This window comes from Cucurbita pepo, chromosome LG13 (assembly GCF_002806865.2).
Source record: "Cucurbita pepo subsp. pepo cultivar mu-cu-16 chromosome LG13, ASM280686v2, whole genome shotgun sequence".
Classification (NCBI taxonomy): domain Eukaryota; kingdom Viridiplantae; phylum Streptophyta; class Magnoliopsida; order Cucurbitales; family Cucurbitaceae; genus Cucurbita; species Cucurbita pepo.
The window spans coordinates 1147152-1168129 of record NC_036650.1 but is presented as its reverse complement, the minus strand read 5'-3'; the positions used below and the strand labels follow the sequence as shown (position 1 = coordinate 1168129).

The 20978-nt window shown below is 35.3% G+C and overlaps 2 protein-coding genes across 2 annotated transcripts; one reads left to right on the top strand and one right to left on the bottom strand.

Moving 5' to 3' along the window:
- Window positions 1-4239: 4239 nt before the first annotated feature.
- Window positions 4240-9767, bottom strand: LOC111808171 (glutamate--cysteine ligase, chloroplastic-like). The gene is made up of 15 exons (XM_023693998.1): window positions 9438-9767; window positions 8716-9059; window positions 8119-8269; window positions 7814-7921; window positions 7539-7631; window positions 7278-7361; window positions 7127-7195; window positions 6928-7049; window positions 6188-6281; window positions 5978-6067; window positions 5819-5899; window positions 5487-5579; window positions 4928-5008; window positions 4763-4832; window positions 4240-4674 (listed from the first exon to the last, which is right to left on the bottom strand). The coding sequence occupies exons 2-15, from the start codon at window positions 9048-9050 to the stop codon at window positions 4586-4588; spliced, it is 1560 nt and encodes a 519-aa protein (XP_023549766.1). The 5' UTR covers window positions 9051-9059; window positions 9438-9767; the 3' UTR covers window positions 4240-4585.
- Window positions 9768-13322: 3555 nt separating this feature from the next.
- Window positions 13323-20356, top strand: LOC111808170. Its single transcript, XM_023693997.1, has 8 exons — window positions 13323-13852; window positions 14374-14436; window positions 15697-16440; window positions 16555-16689; window positions 17118-17201; window positions 18538-18600; window positions 18686-18772; window positions 19673-20356. The coding sequence occupies exons 1-8, from the start codon at window positions 13472-13474 to the stop codon at window positions 19958-19960; spliced, it is 1845 nt and encodes a 614-aa protein (XP_023549765.1). The 5' UTR covers window positions 13323-13471; the 3' UTR covers window positions 19961-20356.
- The last annotated feature ends 622 nt before the right edge of the window (window positions 20357-20978 follow it).

Here is a 20978-nt window from a genome sequence, read left to right as displayed (position 1 = left end):
TTTTCGAACTTTCCCTTTTGGGCTTCTCTCAAGATTTTAAACGTGTGTGTTAGAGAGAGGTTTCCACACCCTTGTAAGGAATGCTTCGTTCCGCTCTCCAACCGATGTTGATGTTGCAGCATTGATTCCTCTTCAGAAAGATCTTGAGGTTGCTTGCCCCCCCCTCCTCTTTTCTCTATCTCGAAACTATATATTGATCCCACGAAAGTTTTGGTTGTATACCTATTTTATTTTTAAGAAAACGTTGACATTCATATTACTCTGGTTGTCTCTCTGTATCGATCCTGAAGCCACGATCACTACAATGAGCTCACGGTTAATTCTTTGTCATGTTCCTTCTCGTGGATGGCTATACCACATGATGTTGTAGAATGGATTTGACAGCCATACATGAGATCTTAGAAGCGATCGAGTACAAGGACGATGAGGGTGTAGCGTCGGAGGTTTGTTTCTGACAAATAACTTCAAATCAAAAGAGTATCAGTTGAATTATCTCCTGGTGGATTGTGAGATTTCACATCGGTTGGAGAGGGAAACAAAACATTCTTTATAAGGACGTGGAAACCTCTTCAGCGTTTTAAAACCTTGAGGGGAAGTCCGTTTACAAAGGTGTGAAAACCTCTCCCTAGTTGAGGCGTTTTAAAATCTTGAGAGAAAGTCCATAAATAAAAGCACAAAAAGAATAAAAATAATATCTGCTAGTGGTAGGTTTGAGCTGTTACATAACACGTAGGAGGGTGTGAGAGTCCCACATTGCTATGACATCGACCATTCGTCCACTTGATTACAATTGATTGAGGTTGGAACCATGGTTTCTCCAACAGTATTTGCACGTAGAAGTTTGTCCTATCAGATACGACGTAGAAGTTTGTCCTATCAGATCACGTAGAGGTTACAATTGATTGATGTGATGCAATGCAAGCCAACCAATATCTCCTATTTCGCATGTTGCTTCATATCTCCAAGCTTCTGCACTTTTCGCCCTCCGAAAATCAAAATGAGACACATATAGCGCTCCGAGAGGGCTCGATCCTCAAAACTAAAAAGATCACAACAACAAAAACAAAATTCTCTCCATTCATCTTGTTCTTCTAAAGATGAGAGCAAACACGGTTTCGTACCTAGCACAGAACGTGCTCCCGAGGATCGACCACATCTATAGTAATGAATACAGAGATATGGAGGTACTCTTACCCCACCATGATTCGTTCGTATTGTCGAAATTGAAGCTTTGACATCATTTCTAGTTCCGTTGAAGGTTTATTCTAACATCTTGAGATATGATTAAAGAGCTACCCAACATGATAACGTCACGATTTAGTTTATATCCTAAACAAATCAAACATATCGATGTGAAAATTTGGTTGTTTTTAGATTAATAATAAATAAAAAAAAACTAAAGTTTTATTATAATTGAAATATATATATATATATATATATATATATATATATATATATATAAACCTATAACTTTGACGTTATTGTTATTTTAAAAAATTAAATTGGTCATTATTATTATTTTAAAAAAAATTAAATTCATATCCGTTAATCATTATTACTGCTATTATTATTATTATTATTATTTAAAGAAAATCTAAACTCATGAACCAATCAGTATTATTATTATTATTATTCATTATTACTATTATTTGTTATTATTATTCTTATTATCATTATATTTATTAAATACAATAGGATTTGGTTCCTTTCCTTTTTTTAGTTTATTATTTATATATTATTATTAATTACTTTTAATTTCCACCTCAATTTCCCAAATTTATTTTAACTCATCTACTTCTCAGCATTTTTTATTCTCCCAAAACGTCTGATCCTATCATTTTCGATCCTCAATTTTTTATTCAGAGATATTTATGTTGTATTGCGATATGGTTGTGAATATTTCAATTGTAAATCTCTTGTTTAAGAGAGTTGAGGTATGTTTCTCAAAATTTCAACCGAACGATTTGATCTTGAGTCGTAAAAAATATTAAATTTGTTCTTGAACTTGTAAAAAGAGTACTATTGTGGTTTTGGTTTTGGTTTGATTTGTGGAAAGAGGCAAGAAAATTTTATTCACACTTGGAGAATAGAGTAGTCGAATATGACCGAGTCGCCATAAAACTGAGGTATTATATTTTCTAACTCGTGTAATTGTGAAACTATCATTGTGATTTATTGTATATTCTAAGTGATTATTTTTATATATTTGTTGGGTTCTAATTGTTCTAAAAAAATTGATAATTAAGAAAAAATAAACATACTTAAATACTTTTAGTATGCTTAATATTTTTTTTTAACTATCAAACTTTCTAGAACAATTAAAAATTATAACGAAGACAACAAACATTAAAAAGAATAAAAATCAATCCAAAACAATAAACAATTATGAAAATTTTAAATACACAATAATTAACTATAACCTTTCACAATTAGATATAAGAGTTAGAAAATATAATTGTGGTTTGTTTTGTCAAACTCTACGCACTCTTCTTTCCAAGCGTCTCAAAAAGAAAAATTGATAAAAAAAAAAAAATTCACTTTTTCTACGGATTCAAAACTGCTACACCGCTCTTTTTACGAATTCAAGAACAAACTCAATTCTCTTCACGACTCAAGATCAAACGGTTAAAAATGTTGAAATTTTGAGGCGAGAAATAAAATAAAATTTGGAAGTTAAACAGTTGAATCTTTTGAAAATGTGAAGATTCAAAAATTTGCAAGCAAAGGGGTTGTGAAATATGGAGAAAAAAATGAGTTTAAATAGAAAGGAAAAGGAATACGAATGTGAAGATTAAAAATAAATAATAATAGTATTATAATATTTATATAAATAATAAACTAAAAAAAGGGAAAAGTGACGAAAGATCAATTTTTTAATTATTAAAATAAATATAGTAGTAGGATAATAATAGTCCTAATTAGTCGATTGCAAATAAATCTTTTTCCAGTAAGAAGTTTAGAATTTGATTATTCAATAGAATTTGATTGTCCTTTGAATAATGTAGTTATTAACGCGTTTCTCATTGCAAAGCTTTAGTTAAGGTGCACGGAATCTAGGGTAGACAGGGTTGTCATATCGATTCAACAATAGAAACACCTTTATCGAGCAATCCAAAATATGCTAGAGTTGTAAATGACATGGCGTTTTTCACTGCAAAGCTTTAGTTAAGGTGTCTTACCATCTAGCCATTGGTATTCCGCATCTTCGCATAGCATTCAATTTCACAAGATCCATGTCAGAGATAACAGGACAGTCGTCTCACTATTCGTGCAGGTCACTACTTACACACATTAGACTCAATAGAACTTGATCAACCCTTTGTTCTGTCCTAACTATTACCCATTTATTCTTGGAGGGAAGACGAAGAGATAGAGTCGGTGCACTAAACAGTAGAGAATCTCAAACTATTGGTATTCACACATTTAGATTTGGTAGTTTTAACAAATATTCTCACTTACCGTCTAGCCATTGGTATTCCGCATCTTCACGGAGAATTCAATTTCACCGAGTCCATGTCAAAGACAGCAGGACAATCGTTACACCATTCGTGCACGTCACTACTTATGCATCAGACTCAATAGAATTTGATTAACCCTTTTTCCCATCTTAACTATTACCCATTTATTCAAGACGAAGACCGAGTTGGTGTACTAATTACATGATATTACTCATTCGCCCCTCTCCCAAAGAGGATGGAACCTAATTATACAGAAACTGTTTACAGCAGGGAATCTCAAGCAATTCATTAAACTTCTCATCATACTTGCAGAACCGATGCAACAAAAAAAACTCATCAATACACCCAAACCCATATCATCAAACAAGAACTTATGCACCACAAAGCCCACATTCTTGGCTACTCAGTTGTGGATTTGCATTGGATTAGTGGAGTAAAAATGGGTTTTGAGATTGTTGGGTTTGGTGGGATGCTTGACATTTTAGCCATTAGAAGTGGATTTGCACCCTAAAATTGATGTTTTTTTGCTGCTTATTTGGTGAAGATTTTGACTTAACTCATCACCCATATCCACAATCAACATTAATAATTGAAGAACAATGAACTAAAATGGCCAACAAAACAGAATAACAAAACAATTCAAAATTACACCTTCTAACCAACTTATATCATGTACTACCAAAAACATGAAGGAATCGAGAAGAATCCACACTTATTTTTGTCCATTTTGTTTAAATTGACACCTAAAACAGTTGGGAGTTTCATTTTCTTAGAAGACATAAGGATGAACAGAAGGTTTATTGATTACTGTCAATGACATGACAGAAAAATGGCTCAATAAGAAGCTCTGATTCTTCACTACAATGAACATCCTATAGTTTTTTTTTTTTTTTTTTGGTGTGGTTACAATTTACCACAATCAAAGGAAGGGCAGCAACATAGAATTACAACAACTATATGAAAATACCACCAAAGTTATTGTTCATGTATCAATTTCAATTATTCAAAGAGGACGTGAATTGTTAAAACTGAGATGTGCAGAAAACGAGGGGGGGAGACTTAACACATTATAACAGCACAGCCTACCAGTGTTCCATTGCAAGGTTACAGTAGAAGAGATGCAGAGCTCAATATAGAAGCTCCTCGAAAACTGGATCGACATTGTGTCCCCATTTCCCGTTGTACAATTCCAACAGCTTTTCAGCTGGTGTCACACCTGTAATAGAGATTAAACCGATTTACGGGGCAAGGAAATTGAGTGCGTATATACTTTTAAAAATTGGCATATTGGCATTTGTTCTCACCTGTTCTAGCTACTTCAGTCACCTCATTCAAGAACCCAGACTCCTTGAAACCTCTTCTCTCTAAGCCTTCCTGAAGTGTGGGAATTTTGTTTCAGGCTCAACAGTAGTGGTGCCAATAATAAGACCAGCACTCATAATAGAAGAGAATAGTTTTGCTAGACATACCTTTGCTATCTTAACAATATCTTGAGCAATGTGCCTCACCAACCCATCACGAAATGGAGTATTGAGACCGGTTTTTGGAACCTAGTTAAAATCTTAGATTAATGAGAATGTTCCTTGCCTGAAAAATAAACTACGAAATACAAGCAAAATATTCATGGACTTCATATCGGCTATGGGCATCTTGAGAAGAACAGAGAATAACAGCCTATTACAAACTTGCATCGGTTAGACAGTAACCATAGGTCCACAATACGTGTCCCCATAATATGTGGATCATGTCCTGTTGTTGAACACACTATATTCATAACAGAAACACACACACACACACACACACTGAAGATCACATAAGGCATAAACAAACACGACAAGACATGCAATTTCGTAATAACTTTTAGGAAGGAAAGAGAGAATTGTGCTAATGTTTGAGCAGAAATTTCAACTCCTCTATGGAAAACCATCGATTTACAAAATCAGAATGAAGGTGGCAGTGTCTGCCCAGCTTCTCACGAGTTGCAATCAGCAATCAAATAGAAAATAATTTCCCCTAAGATCCAATTACCTTATTCCTCAACATCTGTCTTTCTTCGGTTGTCCAGTCAGCTGTTATGTCTAAAATATTTTGCAGGGAATCTTCGTCATATAACAAACCAACCTGACATTTTGAAGATAACATTAGCAACATTCGATTCTATAGGTAGAATAATTGCAGATCAAGTAATAAACATTGATGGAATGACGATGAGTTCAAGAAACACACTAAAAGAAGTTGAAATAAGGAACCGCACACAGACAAAAGAACAACCCCAAATTTATAAGCATCTTACTTAATAAGATACACATTACATCCATGTTTAAGTAGTCTACATAGCCTGATTATATCATGAAGATTACCCAAAATGCTGGCAGAGCACATAATCTCCTCCAAGGGCCTCCATCACTACCTCTCATCTCCAAATATCTCTTCAGTCTGACCTGAGTTGTGAGGGGAAAATAGATACAAGAATTAGGTCACAACAAGCATAATGTTGGAGCAACTTGATTATATAATACCTCTGGAAATATCGTAGTCAAATGATTTTCCCAATCAGTAAGGGTAGGAAACTGTCCAGGAACTGGAGCGAGCTTTCCTGCCATAAAGTCCTGTAGAAAGACAACCCAATAATGTTTCGTTATTAATAACTTAAAAATAAAAATTAAGATGGATGGAAAGGAAGAGATGTAGAAAGCTTTGCAGCACGACTACGAAGGGTAACTGCATACCCTGAAGGACATTCCAGAACAGTCAATATACTTCTTATTCCGATATACGAAGTACATTGGAACATCAAGAGCATAATCAACATACTTCTCAAATCTGCATTTTGAAAATATCAGGTTTGAATAACCACAACCCCAAAGAAGAAAGCTGAAAATGAAGATTACAAGTAGTTGCAAAGACTAGGGCATCAAGGGACTGCAAAGTAACATGATAAATAGGAAAGAACCACAATTTCATGAGAAGAATCCTTGAACCCCATAGTAAAAAATGAAGATATTTTTCTAACAGAGCAAGTGGAAGCCTGAAGTGAGGAGCAGAGTTTTCTCTTTCATTTTCTTTTTGAGGAAGAGAAACATTAAACGTTCATTAAGTAGGGAAAAATGCATGAGGTAAGAGAAGATTATACCCTATCACCCAAGGCCAAACGAGATAATAAAAAGAGTCTCTAATTGACATCAAAGGAAAAAGGAACTCGCTATAAAAACCTTAGGCTAGAGATAACAAAGAAAAAGCTACAGAAGACATTAATTCCAAAAATCAAAGCGACGTTCCTCTACTCATAAAAATTTCAAAATTTTCAAACAGTTTTAACTTCAATCAACCAAGCTAGTACTTTGTTGAGATAAGAAACTGAATAAGCTTCATTGAACAGTTGTGATGCCATGAACTACCAATTGGTTTCCCAAATACATTAGTCTCCACTTTCTACTTCAAANAAAAAACAATTCATTGCAAAAGGGACAAAAAAGAGGATTTAAACGAAAAGAAACAAGAGCATGGGTACTGATAGAACCTTCTCATGCTCAAATAACCATTTGGCTTTCCTTCGGTAAATGGTGAATTGGCAAAGAGAGCAGTTGCTATCTGTTCACTTATCCCAGTAGTTAGACACAGTAGATAACGTTTAGAAAGAAAAGAAATGCAAAGACAGGGTTTCTCACAGGTTGTAAAGCAAGACCCACTCGGAACTTTTTGATCATGTCAGCTTCTGAATCAAAATCTAGATTAACCTAAAAGAAGGATCAGACAGGTGCTTGAATAATCATCTGATTTAGAAAAAATAGCTTGTTTGTAATTATGTTTATACCTCACCTGCACAGTGCATGTCCTAAACATCATATCCAGTCCAAGTGAACCAACTTTGGGCATGTAATTCCTCATAATCTCATATCGTCCCTAAGACCAAATTACTATTAATGTAAAACATGTAAGGAACGCAAAACATAGAGAGAGTATTAGTGGAATAGGCATGTAAGGAACCAAGTCCAAAGCAACATATAATAATGGAATGCCAAAGACATATTGAACAGGAATTTTGTTTAATTAAAAACTAGATTTAGTTTACAGTTATACCTTGGGCATTATAGGTATATCCTCCCGTTTCCATTTAGGCTGGAATCCAATTCCTAAAAATCCAATACCCATTTCCTCAGCAACAGCTTTCACCTAGAGAAAATAACTATATAGTAAGATAATTGACAATTAAAAAGCCAATACACACCTCATCTAGATATTTGAAATCAAGACTCTACAATCCTTCTGCATCAATCAAATAATTAAGAGATGAATGCTTGGAACTGCTGAAATGGCCACAACCCACACAGGACCGACATACAGCAAGCACAAACCTGGTAAAGATGTGAATTAACTTCAGCACAGGTTTGATGCAAAGTTTCAAGAGGGGCACCACTGAGTTCAAATTGACCACCAGGCTCCAGTGAAATACTTTGCTTTCCCTAGTTTATAGTAATCTCAAGTTATTCAAATGAATTCAAAGGAACAAAATGAAAACTTTCCTCCATAATGATATCACCAGAGCATTTACTAAGGGAAAATAAATATTGATTCACATACACTATTAAACAAGTTACATAAGGTCCATAGAAGCTAAGTTGTTGTTTCCCCTTTGTTTACAGGCAGGGATGCAGTTTACCTGCTGGAGCCCTATGATGTTGTCACCCTCCATTATTTTTTCCCAGTCAAACCTCTCGGCAATCCCATTAAGCAACCCAGCTATTTGGTCATACTTCATGGGACGTAAAGTTCCAACCTCGAAACCAAACTTCTCATGTTCTGTACCAATTCTGCAGGGAACTCAGGATTAAATTATCAAAAGTGGATCCAATGTGATAAAGTTTTCAAATAGCAGTAGAACAAATAAAGAAACAACCAAAAAACACACACACGCCCATACACCCTGATTACAGCAGCTGGCATTTAAAGGTTAAATGCAGGAACCGGATAGAGGGATAATATCTCACTGATGAGCTTAAAAGATACATTGAAAGGGATTAAGGATGAAGGAGTACGCCATACACGGAAAGAGAGCAACAAGATATGAATCGGATATGCATCTAACTCTAACTCTAACTCAAACCTTCTGAAATTTAGACCTGAAGGTTTATAGCCAAATGAACATACGATTCATAAAATAAGCAAACAACTACAGTGAGGAAATCGATTCAGTTAGGTTAGCCACTCAAACGACGGTTTTCTGATTTAAATGCGGGGAGGCATATGAAATATTAACCTCCATTTTTCCTTCGGCTTGCATCCAGAAGCTAGATAAGCCACGAGATCCTCTTTTGTCAACGGTTCAGTAGCCACTGTAGCGTCCTCAGTCGGAGGACTCGCAGCAACAATCATCCTGCCTCCGAGCTTCGACGCCATCCTCACTCTGTCTACATGCAAACCATGCGTAATATTACCAGAGCTACACGATAGAGAAGACGAACCAATAGGATTGTCCTTCATCTTCAACGACTCCATATGAGTCGGCAAGTTGAAAGCCATTCTTCCTCCTCTGTACCGTACAGTTCCAGCACCAATCCGGTGAATCGAACCAGTGTTTGAAACAAGAGCCATAGCGCGATTCTAAACAATGTGCAACCGCTCAGTTACTATCAATTCCGAAGAAAAACCGTAACAAAACAACAAAAACAAATCCATACAACAACAGCTACACAGAAACGATGACAAAAACCGAAAACCAAAAGAAAATTCAACTGCATGACACACACACACACACAATACAAAAATTGATCGAACATGAAGATGTTTTCGGAATCACATGCGCAAACAATTACCGGAGAAAGAGTATAATTCTTCGGCGTCGAATAGGAATTCGTTTTAAGAGATTTGGAGAGCGAGTGATGGAGGCGAGAGATGCCGAAACAAACCTTTCTATCTCTCTCTCTCTCTCTCTCTCTCTCGTGTAATGAAATGAAGAAATAGAGAGAGAAAAATGCTTACAGAAATAGAAGGAGGTGGCCGGATAAAGTGCGGCGCGGTGTACCGTTTTACGCTGCTCCACTTATCTTATCGCGAAGTACCGAAATCTGAACCAGGAGTTTTTCTTCTTCTTTACTTCGCTTCGATTCACTTCCACACAGACTGGCGGAGGCGACGGAGGCGACGGCGGCCGAGGCACTGGACCACTGAAACGGAGGAATTGGACGGTGTGAAGAAGGCGGAGCAGGTGAGGGTGGCAGAAAGACGAGAGGGTTTTGGTTTTCTCTTCCTTTTTTATTTACTTCTATGGAAACTTCCGCTTCTGGAATTCTAATTTGATTTTGATTGCATTTTATATATATTCTCTCATCTCTAATTCCCTCTGCAATAAACAAACCCTAATATTATTATTATTATTATTATTATTATTTTATTTTATTTTTTGAGAAATTGTTGCATCATTGTTTGTTAAAGTTTACTGGGTTGCCTTAAATATTGTTTTCATTTATTACATTTTCTGCTTTATTTTTTAATGCTGATTCGCTGTCCTGTTTTTATTCTTTTTATATATATATATATATATATATCTAAATTATTCTAATTTTATACCATTTTGTTTTTATTTCAATATTTATATTTTACAAATCACGAGTTAATTAATGTCGGTGGTCAAATTCGTGAATGTACTTCATTATCAGATGTTCGGATTTTCACTCTCGCTTGCTACTGAACGGAAAATAATCTCATTAACTTGCTCACCCGAACGGTTTTATTTTCAAGTAAAAATACTTTAAAATTTCAGACGAACATGACAACTAAGAATTAAAATTTGGGTAATTCAGTGAATCTACTTCATTGTAGATGTTCGGGTTTTCACTTTTGTTTGCTGTTGAACTAAAAATAATCTCATTAAGTTGGTCGCCCGAATAATTTTTATTTTTTGGTATATTATGATTCAACGATGTTACAGAACATAATTTATAGTTAAGGTTTCTATCGTGCCACATATGCGTGTGACTAATGAGCTGACAAAAAATGCATATTAAAAACAATTTTTGAAAATTGAAGAATATATTCGAAACAAAGCTAAATCTTTATTTTGAAAGTTGAATATATTAAAAAACACGACTAATTCATTTTAACCTTATATTTAAAAGCACAAAAGTAAAAACCCGTACATCTGACAATTAAAGTTAATGTCGATTAATTCGTGAATCAATAATTAAAATTTCTTCTCTAGATTTTTAAAACATGTCTCGGTTGCTTGCACTCTCGGATGTCATACATTTGGTAGCATGATGTGCTAGCGAAAATGCTGGATCCACAATGGGGGTGGATTGTGAGATCTTATATCAGTTTGAGAGGGGAACAAAACATTATTTATAAGAGTGTGGAAACCGTGAGGTTGACAGCGATACGTAACGAATCAAAGTGAACAATATCTGCTAATTGTGTGAACTTTAGTTGTTACAATATACGTATAATTTATATATAAATATAATTTTGTTGTTATTATTCATGAAATTTGAATTTTTCAAACTCGACATTTTAATTAACGGGATTTAATTTTAGTAGCATATTAATATTTATTATTAATTAGTAACAAAAGCTGACGTCATAATACATTTTTATTTTAAAAAAATAGTATTTTTTATTTTATTTTTTACTTTTGAATTAATAAATATGATATTAAAATTCATGGGTACGAAGCCTTTTTCATCTTTTTCTCTCACTTTTTAATTCTCCAATGATACAAGTGGGAATCAGGTTCGATCATTTTTTTTTTCATTTATATATATAATTATTTTTTAAATATATTTGACCATTTTTATTAAATAAATGTATTCAATAATTATTTACGGACAAAAATATAACATTTTTATTTATTTATTTACTCCGTAAATAAATATATACGCACGTTTGTATTTATATAAAAATAATGTGAAAAGTAGCGAGATAAAATTTGAGCGGAGATAGAATAGTAAAATAATCTCTATCTCGAGTCCCATTTAATTAATATTTTTTTTGTCGGAAGATTTAGTATTTATTTTATTCAATATATTAAAAATAAATGATTATTTTATTTTGAATTTATTAATGTATAATGAACAATAATTTTAAATTAGATACGCAAAAAAAAAAAAAAATAATTATATTAAAATAATTACTTTTAATTTAATAAAAATTGACTCTATTAATCATGTAATTTCTTTTTGTTCTTATAATTACCCATTAAATTAATGAAAATTAGCAAAATTAAAAACTTGAAAAAAAATAATAAAATATTACATTGCTTTTGTTTTTTATATATATTTAATAAATTCGCTAATTTAAATTATAATTTTTCAGCTTTAAAATATTGAAAATGACCTGTGAGTATTAAGCAAACATATAAATTATATTAGTTGTCATCATTGCTTGCTTTTAATATTATTTTCGTTTTTAAACTTTAGTCTTTATTAATGCTGTTATGTTCCATTTAATTAATAGTAATGATTAAAAACTTTAATTTTTTTTATTACACCGTATTAATTAATTGATTAAAATATTATAACATCAATCAAATTAAAAATAAATAAATAAAATTCTCAACTGACCAAGTTCGTCTACGACATACTATAGTTCAATTATGCAATGGTCGATTTTGATACAGTAAATTAAGTATGGTGTACATTCAACCCGGAAACCCGACAATTCGGACCAATCAAACCCGAACTATAAGGGTTGGGTTTATTTTTCTAAACCCGAACGAAATTGGTTCGGTTTTGGGTTTATTTTTTAATGTCTTTCCTTTGTTTATATTATTTTATTATTTTTAATTTTATTGTTTTTTAGTTTCTTTTATATATATACATTTTAAAGTCTTTCTTTTGTTTGTATTATTTTATTATTTTTAATTTTATTGTTTTTTAGTTCTTTTATATATATATACCTTTTGTTTAATTTTTTTTATATTATTTTGTTATTTTATTATTTTTAAATTCTTTGTTTAGTTTCTTTTATATATATATTTTTAAAAATACCTTAATATTTCCTACAATTTTTAATTTCTTTGTTTATAAATAAAATTCAAAAAAACTTTTTACAACCCAAACCAAATAGAGGGTTGGGTAAAAAAAAAACCCCGACTCGGACCATGTACACCCCTAAAATTAAGTATTATATGGTATTATTTACAGGGTTCGTTTTCTCGAGCAAATAAACGCGTGGAGGATCATATAGCATAATTTAATCATTTGTGTTCACCGTTACAGATGCTAAATGTTGAAAATAAAGGGTAGTTGTCTCTATTTGTAGTCTCTAGACTCACATTGGTTGACTTGTGAAACTTTCGGGATTTTTTGGGCTTGACCCAATTCTTTTCAATGGGCTTAGGTTTTTCAAATTTGACCCAATACCTTTTCAACGACTAAATTACCTTCAAGTTCAATCATATGACGTAATTTAATTGAACTAGTAACATTATTTGATTTTTCTATTTTTTATATGTATTCTAATTCGAGTAGTCATATATTATATTATTTTGTGATTAATTTAAATAAATGATGTGAAAGTCTTGTTATTTCTCATTGTATTAAAAAATATAAATCTTATATTGATGATAGGGGCTCGAATGTAAATTTTTTAACGCAAAGGATCAAATTGAAAACAGTGAAATAGTAGGGACTGATTTGAAAAAAAAAAAAAATAAAGCTATAGGGGTTAAAATAGTAATTTACTGTTATTTTTTTCACCAATAGGCGGCAGGGTTTAGAGAGTGCAAAGAGGTGTGAGAATTGGGTCTTGTCGTACAAAAGGGGTTAAAATAGTAATTTCATGTCATTTGTTTTTTTTTTTTCACGGCGGCAGGGTGTAGGGAGTACGAGAGAAAGCGTGGCGAGTTTACTTCTCACCGGGTCCACATCCTATAAAAGCCCTTTCTCGGCTAACGCTAATGCTTCCCCGCGAAAACCAAATTCCATTTTCTCTCAATTGGAGGGACGAAAATTCCAGACACAACAGAGATTCGAAGACCGATACTCAGCCATTGAGACGATACCGTCGCCCATTTCACGATGGGGAACCGAAGATTTGCGCAGGTTTCCACTAGCGATGAGGAAGACGAAGTACCAGTTACGAAGCAGCAACCTTCCAATTCAGACGACAACTTGTCAATTCGTAGGAAGAGGAAGAAGATGAAGCTTCTAGAGGAGGAGGAGGAGGAGGAGGAGGAGGTGGAAGGGGACGAGAGGCATCGCAGGAGTAGAAGAAGTAGTAACAAGGGAGAGAAGGAGGTGGAAGCGTCGAAACGACAGCAGGCGGAAGATGAAGATGAGGATGATCAGTCGCAAGAGGATGCGAAGCCGATTGGGGATGCTGTTAGGGTTTCTGGGAAAGGGAGGGGACGGAAGAGCCACTACAACGCGTTTGAATATGATGGGAACAAATATGATCTTGTGAGTTACTTCGTGTTATTGGTTGGTTGAATTTTGGTGTTGCAATAGTTTTGAGAACTCTACTTAGTTTGTGGTTTTTTAAAAATGTTTAGTAAACCATTTAGTATTTGAAGTCGTATGACTTGAGACAAATGCGAGAATGAAGGCGTCAAATGTGGAGACCTGTAGTCGGTGGTAGCTAGGGCTTGCGGTGTAACCCTAATTCGATGGCATCGTGCTCTGAATTTGTTGTCTCAAGTAATAGTATCGTGTGCATTTTTTCTGTGATCATAGAATACTTTGTAGTTTTGTTCACGTCCACGACATGAAACGTTTAAAAAGATGGTAGTATCTCCTTTTGTGCTTCATTAGTCGGCACCATGTGGCCTTTGGTTCATACCTTTTCTCGTTGAATTCTAGATATTGTGCCAAAGTGTAACGAGAAGCTTCTCGTTATAATTGTCCACCAGTGAAGACGAACTTCAGCCACTCCACCTTCATCACTGGTTGTTCTTATTATTTTTCCTTCTAATTGTTGGCAGGAGGATCCGGTACTTCTAGTTCCTGAGGACAAGGATCAAAAACCTTATGTGGCAATTATTAAGGTAACGTATGTCCCGGAATTTTGCGATTTACACTTATGTTCTGCACGTTGCTAGGTGATCTACAATGCTTTTATTTGAACCAAGTGGTGTTTCTTTTGGCAGTTTCAGGGTGTCAAAATTCTGAGTTCAATATTCATATTTTCGTGAAGTGGTTCTTTGTGTTTGTGGAAGTGCATTAGAATGTTTTTTTTAATGGATGAAACAAATGGAGCGAGCTCCCTTTTTATTTTTTATGAACTGCTTGAGTGGGTGCCTGTGCCTATCCCATCTGCGTATGAGGATGTGTATCCAAATGGGGTGTTCACTAAACAAATTCAAAAGGCAATAGATGATGAAATTGATTTTAGTGGCTTAATCTTTTGCCATCCTCTCTTTGTAGGAAACATTTATGTAATTATGTCAACTCAAGTGATTGGACATATGCGATTTGATCCGTTTATACATTCTTCATTTAGTTGATCACTTCTTGTGCTGGGAAATTATCTTATCATTTTTTTGTGAATACATTTCTTGTGAGTTTTATTAAGGATGCATTTCTCTTTTGTGTGGTTGATTGACATGTAAGGAAATGCTCATGATCAACTGTCATAGATTGACTTGATAGTCAAAGGAGCAACTTGGAAATGTAAATGCCTATGATGATATAGATTCAAACTATAGTGACCATTTATGTTAAATATTCTATGATTTTTTCAACTCTGGAAGTTGTAGGATTAGGTGGTGCCAACTTGAGCATATCATTGGTTAAGGCATATATCTTGGATCAAGAGGAGCAAGGCTCAAATCATCACCCTACATTTGAACCCAAAAAAAGTTGTTAAGGTTGGGTGGTTAGGTTATCCCATGGGATTAATTGAGGTATTCGATAGTTGGATTGGAAACATAAGGTTATTAAAATAAAAGATGGCTACATCCTAGGGTGATTTTTGGACTCAATCTAAACTGGTACTACCTTTCGGTTAGCCTGCCCCATTCCTTCCTGTGGGGCCATTGAAGACTGAGTATGCAGCAGTTACCTGATGATATTTGGATTCTTTGGGCTATATTCTAAACCCTAACCTTCCATCTAGAAGAAACTTGAAGTTTGCAGGAACATTGGGTTCTCACTAAATGGTTTCCGTTTCTAACTTGATATTTTGTTTAGCTTGTTCTTATATGGATGTTCTTGTTTTTATATATATGCACATACTTGTAATCTGCAGAGGAAGTTAGCTAGCCACTCTCTTGTCCCTGAACAGTGGAACTTGGTCCTATTGCTAGGATATTACTCGGAACAAAGATGGCATGATGGTCACTGGGCAGTGGTTTTACCGTCCTGAAGAAGCTGAAAAAAAGGGTGGTGGAAGTTGGCAATCACATGATACTCGAGAGCTGTTTTATAGTTTCCACCGAGATCAGGTTCCTGCAGAATCTGTAATGCACAAATGTGTTGTGCATTTTGTTCCATTGCATAAGCAACTTCCAATTCGTAAGCAACATCCTGGATTTATTGTGCGAAAAGTGTACGACACAGTTGAAAAAAAACTTTGGAAACTAACTGATAAGGATTACGAAGACTCTAAGCAGCAGGAAATTGATGAACTTGTCAAGAAGACTATGTCACGGTTGGGAGATCTCCCTGATATTGAGCCTGAAGATGCCACACCTGATCTGGAAGATCAGTTGAAAACTAAAAGAAGTCTCAAAAGAAAAAACATTTCTCCTCTTGATGTTACAAGAGATGAATCAGAGGCAACCAGATCTGACCACAGCTTAAAAGCTGAAACTCCAGGAAGCTGTCCAACTAATCGATCAGAGTACTACTCCATATTGGAAATACACGATGTTCTAACAGGTGAGACACATCGAGATAGATGGTTGGAAAAACTTTTGGAGGGGGTTCAGTACATATGTCACTCTCCTGAGAACACACGTGAGGATGATACAGGAAAAACTGCTGCTAATGGTGTCAACCATGAAAATAAGAATCCAGAATCGTCGAGGACAGCAGAGAACAATGATAAAGTATGTAGCCAGTAAGAATGAATGTAAAAATATGGAGATGTGCAGATTAGCTTTACTGTTATTTGGTATCTTTTGTAACCCATAAACACGTTATTCTTTTTTGTGGTTTTGCAGAGCTGTAAGTCTTTTCTCTGGCCAGATGCAGCCGTTCCGGCAATAACTGGTCTTGAGAAGGTGTCGAATGATGCTCTGTCTGCCGATTTTCAGAAGTATAACCAAAAAATGCGGCAATTGGTGTTCAATCTCAAGGTTTGAAAGCTCTTTGATCTATTGTGTTAGTGCATACTTGATCAGCTATCATACTGGCTTCAAGGTAGGGGGATGCTTATTGTTGACTGAAAGCTCTTGATTCTTGAAAACGAACAACAAGGATTCCTGTATGCACATTGCATGGCATATCTGATGCCATCTTTTAAGAACCTTCGCTCATATGAATCTGTTACATCTGAGCTTTTTTTCTTTATATATTCATCTCAATAAGAAAGAAATATGCGGAGGGTCAAGGTCAAGTTGAAAACAAAAAAGGATAACCTACTGAATATGAACTTCGTTAGATGCATTCCTTGAATAGGAGTGTTCAACACATGATGTTCTCTGCATCAAGAACTTAGTCACATGTGCAGTAATCATTCATAACCTTGTTTACTCCATCATTGATTATTTCTTTCTCTTGGCAGAATAATCGTTTACTAGCTCAACGGCTGTTAAATGGAGAGTTGGAACCGTTAAAAATCCTTAATATGTCACCCAATGAGCTTAAGGTAATACAATGATACCTAACTTTCCTTTTGTTTTAATTTTAACGCCTAGAATCATGTCGACTGGTACAACTCATGACATGTAACATATCTGTTAGCTCAATTGATGAGCTAGATTGCTGTATCTTTTTGTGTCTACCTCTGGTGGTTTTGTTGGAATGGAATTCAAATATCATATGGAGCATAGAAATGGATAATAAAGCAAGTAATCGCTGATACTTCATTTTCTTTATGGAAATTATATTCTCTTTTCAATTTTATGTGATATATATTATTTGGGTTGTTAAAACGTGCTGTTTGTTTCCATTATGAACTTTCTGGATAAATGTCTTCTGCTTGTGTTAAGTTCAAGATCTACACTTCGATTTTGTTAGAACTTGGGAGAAGTCTCCACTTCCATTCATGATTTTTAAAACGACTTTAAGCTGTTGGGAGTCTCTAAGTTCTGTCTCATTATAGGTATAGCAATTCTTGATGAAGTATAAAGAAAGCTGGTTTTCTTGTTGTCCGTCTGTTGTCATATTCACAAGATTAGACTAATGGGGTGCTTGAAACCAGAGGCAAAACGAGCTTGAAGNGGGGGGGGGGGGGGGGGGTGTTGGGAATTGCATAACCTCCAGTGACCTATCATGAAAGCTTATGTCCAGATGTTGGATGAGACGTTGTTTCATCTACTCTTTAAGGACAAGAGAGGAACCCTGTGGTATGCAACCTCTTTGCTAACTTGTGGAACATTTGGTAAGAAAGAAAAAGAAGAGTATTTAGAGAGGTCGAGAGTCCTTGGAGAGGGGTGAGCTCTATGGCTAGGTTCAATATCTGCCTTGGGTGTCCGTGATTAAGGAGTTTTATGACTATCTTTTGTGTCTTATCAACAATTTGAATTCTTTTTCTTTCATTGTTCTTGATGACAGTATGATTTCTCATTAAAAGAAATTTCTATTTAAGAGTTGTAAAATTGTGAGAGAGAATCCATAGGAGAAGAATTTGAGGGAGAAATATGTGGGTACAGAAAGAGAACTGATGAGCACCTCCTTAAATAAAGAACAAAAACATAACATTTGTGCATAGACTGTGGCTTCCAAGTTCAAAATTTTATACAGCCCAGGATGCCCTGTCCATTCTGTATCATTTTCATGGCTATCATCGTAGATGCTATTCCGACTACAGTTTTATAATTTGAAATTTTTATTTGCCTCGATCTCAACTCTTTAGAAACATATGTACGTGTTGATTTGCCTATGGGCATGAGCTGCATAACTCTTTCTACTCTTTAGTATGTGTGGACGCACATATATTTTCAAACCAAGAAAGTAGAAGTTACTGTAATTGTTCATTACAGGAAGGACTGACTGCTGAGGAGACAGCTGCAAATAAAGAGCCTGATGAATCTGAGCGTATGCAGGTCAGCTTCTTTCCTCCATTTCTCCCTTCTCATTTCATTAACCATTTTGTTTGCACTTAGTAAATGACTATATAAGGTGAAACAGATGACAGATGCTCGGTGTTCAAGATGCACAGAATGTAAAGTGGGTGTCAGGGAAATCATCCAAACAGGACATGGAGAACGATATAAGGTCCTATTCTTTTTTTGTTGAATTTTCCTCTGCCTTAGACTGGACGAAATCAACCTGACATATGGCATTATCTTTGCATGCATCGCCTTTTGAGAACTAGTGCTTTTATCTAGCTGAAGTATATACTTATGTGTTATAACGGCCCAAGCCCACCGCTAGCAGATATTGTCCTCTTTGGGCTTTCCTTTCCGAGATTCTCCTCAAGGTTTTTAAAACGTGTCTGCTAGGTAGAGGTTTCCACACCCTTATAAAGAATGTTTTGTTCTCCTCCCAATCGATGTGGGATCTCACAATCCACCCCTCTTTGAGGCCTAGTGTCCTTGCTGGCATTCATTCCTTTCTCCAATCGATGTGGGACCTCCCAATCCACCCCCTTTGGGGCCCAGCGTCCTTGTTGGCACGCTGTCTTGAGTCCACCCATGTTTGGGGCTTTGCCTCCTCGCTGGCACATCGCCCGGTGTCTGGCTTTGATGCCAATTTGTAACGGCTCAAGCCCACTGCTAGCAGATATTGTCCTCTTTGAGCTTCCTCTTTTGAGCTTTCCTTCAAGGTTTTCAATATGCATCTGTAGGGAGAAGTTTTCACACCCTTATAAAGAATGTTTGTTTTCTCCCCAACCGACGTGGGATCTCACATGTATATTGTGTGTTCTTTTAAATTAATTTTTTCAATTCAATGAATGGGATGGTAGGGAGGAGGTATAAATGCTTTAACCACTTATGCTCAGTGAGACAACTGCGGTGGTACGGATGGTACCAGTATAAGATCTATATCATTACATATTGTTCTCCAATAAGTTATGATTTTGTAGTTTGGTTTGATAAAATGAAATAGCTGGAGAACACTAGAGGTAGCCACAATATGTGGTAGTGCTAACATGTCCTGGTTTTTCAATGCCAGTTGGAGTGCATTGCCTGTGGTCATTCTTGGTATGCCTCTAGGGATGAACTATCCATGCTGACAATAGACGCAGCGACAAATTCTACAAAGGGTGTTGGAACTGCACCATGGGCAACTGCCAAATTCGAAGATGTGGAGAAGAGTCTACTCAGTCCTCACGAACCCGAAAAAGCTGCGGAGGACCTCTTCAAAAAGACGACTGAAGCTTACATGCCTGTATTGGATAGCCAGAAATCTAGCAAGTCTAAAAAGGAAGACAACGTAGAAACTACTAAAAATGTCCAGTAAGGAATGAGCTGACCTTGTTTACACTTAGGATCGGTGTCAGTGTACAGTTAGGCAGGTTACCATATGTATCTAAACTTTCCACCGCCCTCTTATCGTCTCGAGCTGTCGTGAAGTAGTTAGCTAGGTTTACGGTTCAAATAAATTATTACCGAAACCCGAGCTTTGCTTAGATTCCATATTTATACAATCTTCTGCATACTCAGTGTTGGTTTTGGGATTGATTCCTAAATGGTGGCTAGCTTGGCCGGAGCTTTCCTTGCGCGACATTAAATTGTTTAGATTGCTGCTTCCAACTGGTTCCTCTAATAGTAGGCTTCAAAATATATAGCCTACTTGCTACGTGAGCCTTCTTTATTGTTTATTATTCAACTTTATGAAGTTGCTCATCAATGGCGGTTAATATCTCTCAAATCGTGCTCTTTTAGTGTTCCCCAACATTTTTAAGTTGCCCATCAAAAGCAAGCAGCCATTATTGTTTAGGTTTTTGCCGACAACTATTTAATTTTTAGTTTTTGTATTATATATATATATATATATATATATATATATATATATATATATATATTTTTTTTTTGAGATATTAATGAACAAGACATGTTTCTATTTATCGATAAAATCTTCCATTTCGTTCAAGTGGGTTTGTGTTACTGTGTAGAATGCCTTCGACTGTGAGTTATCTACCGTCTTTTAGTACTGAAATGGGTTCCTGCCGAAGAATGGTCCATAACTTCGATTCAAGCAGTTTATGTACCTGCGGACGATTTAACCGATCTTTCTCCTACCACCACATTTGCACATTTGGATGCTAGCATTGTACTATCAAGAGGATCAAGATCTTTTAGATTCAACATCAACTATGCTATAACCTCGACTTGTTGGTGAAAAACATTAGGAAGCTGCACAAAGAGTTAAACAAACCTTACAAGGCTACAAAAAATTGTAGGACATTATAGCTATCCTTGGGTGACGAATTATCAGAAGAGAATCTTAATTGTAGCACGAGCATGAAAAATTGAAC

Bases quoted from the DNA above. Each gene is read 5' to 3' on its own strand.
- LOC111808171 (XM_023693998.1), bottom strand. From the start codon at position 9,050: ATGGCTCTTGTTTCAAACACTGGTTCGATTCACCGGATTGGTGCTGGA. The intron at 5,009-5,486 runs GTAATTGGATCT...GATTTTAACTAG, and splicing joins GACAGATGTTGAGGAATAAG to GTTCCAAAAACCGGTCTCAA. The intron at 4,675-4,762 runs GTGAGAACAAAT...TCTCTATTACAG, and splicing joins GACTGAAGTAGCTAGAACAG to GTGTGACACCAGCTGAAAAG.
- LOC111808170 (XM_023693997.1), top strand. From the start codon at position 13,472: ATGGGGAACCGAAGATTTGCGCAGGTTTCCACTAGCGATGAGGAAGAC. The intron at 13,853-14,373 runs GTGAGTTACTTC...AATTGTTGGCAG, and splicing joins ATGGGAACAAATATGATCTT to GAGGATCCGGTACTTCTAGT. The intron at 16,441-16,554 runs GTATGTAGCCAG...GTGGTTTTGCAG, and splicing joins CAGCAGAGAACAATGATAAA to AGCTGTAAGTCTTTTCTCTG.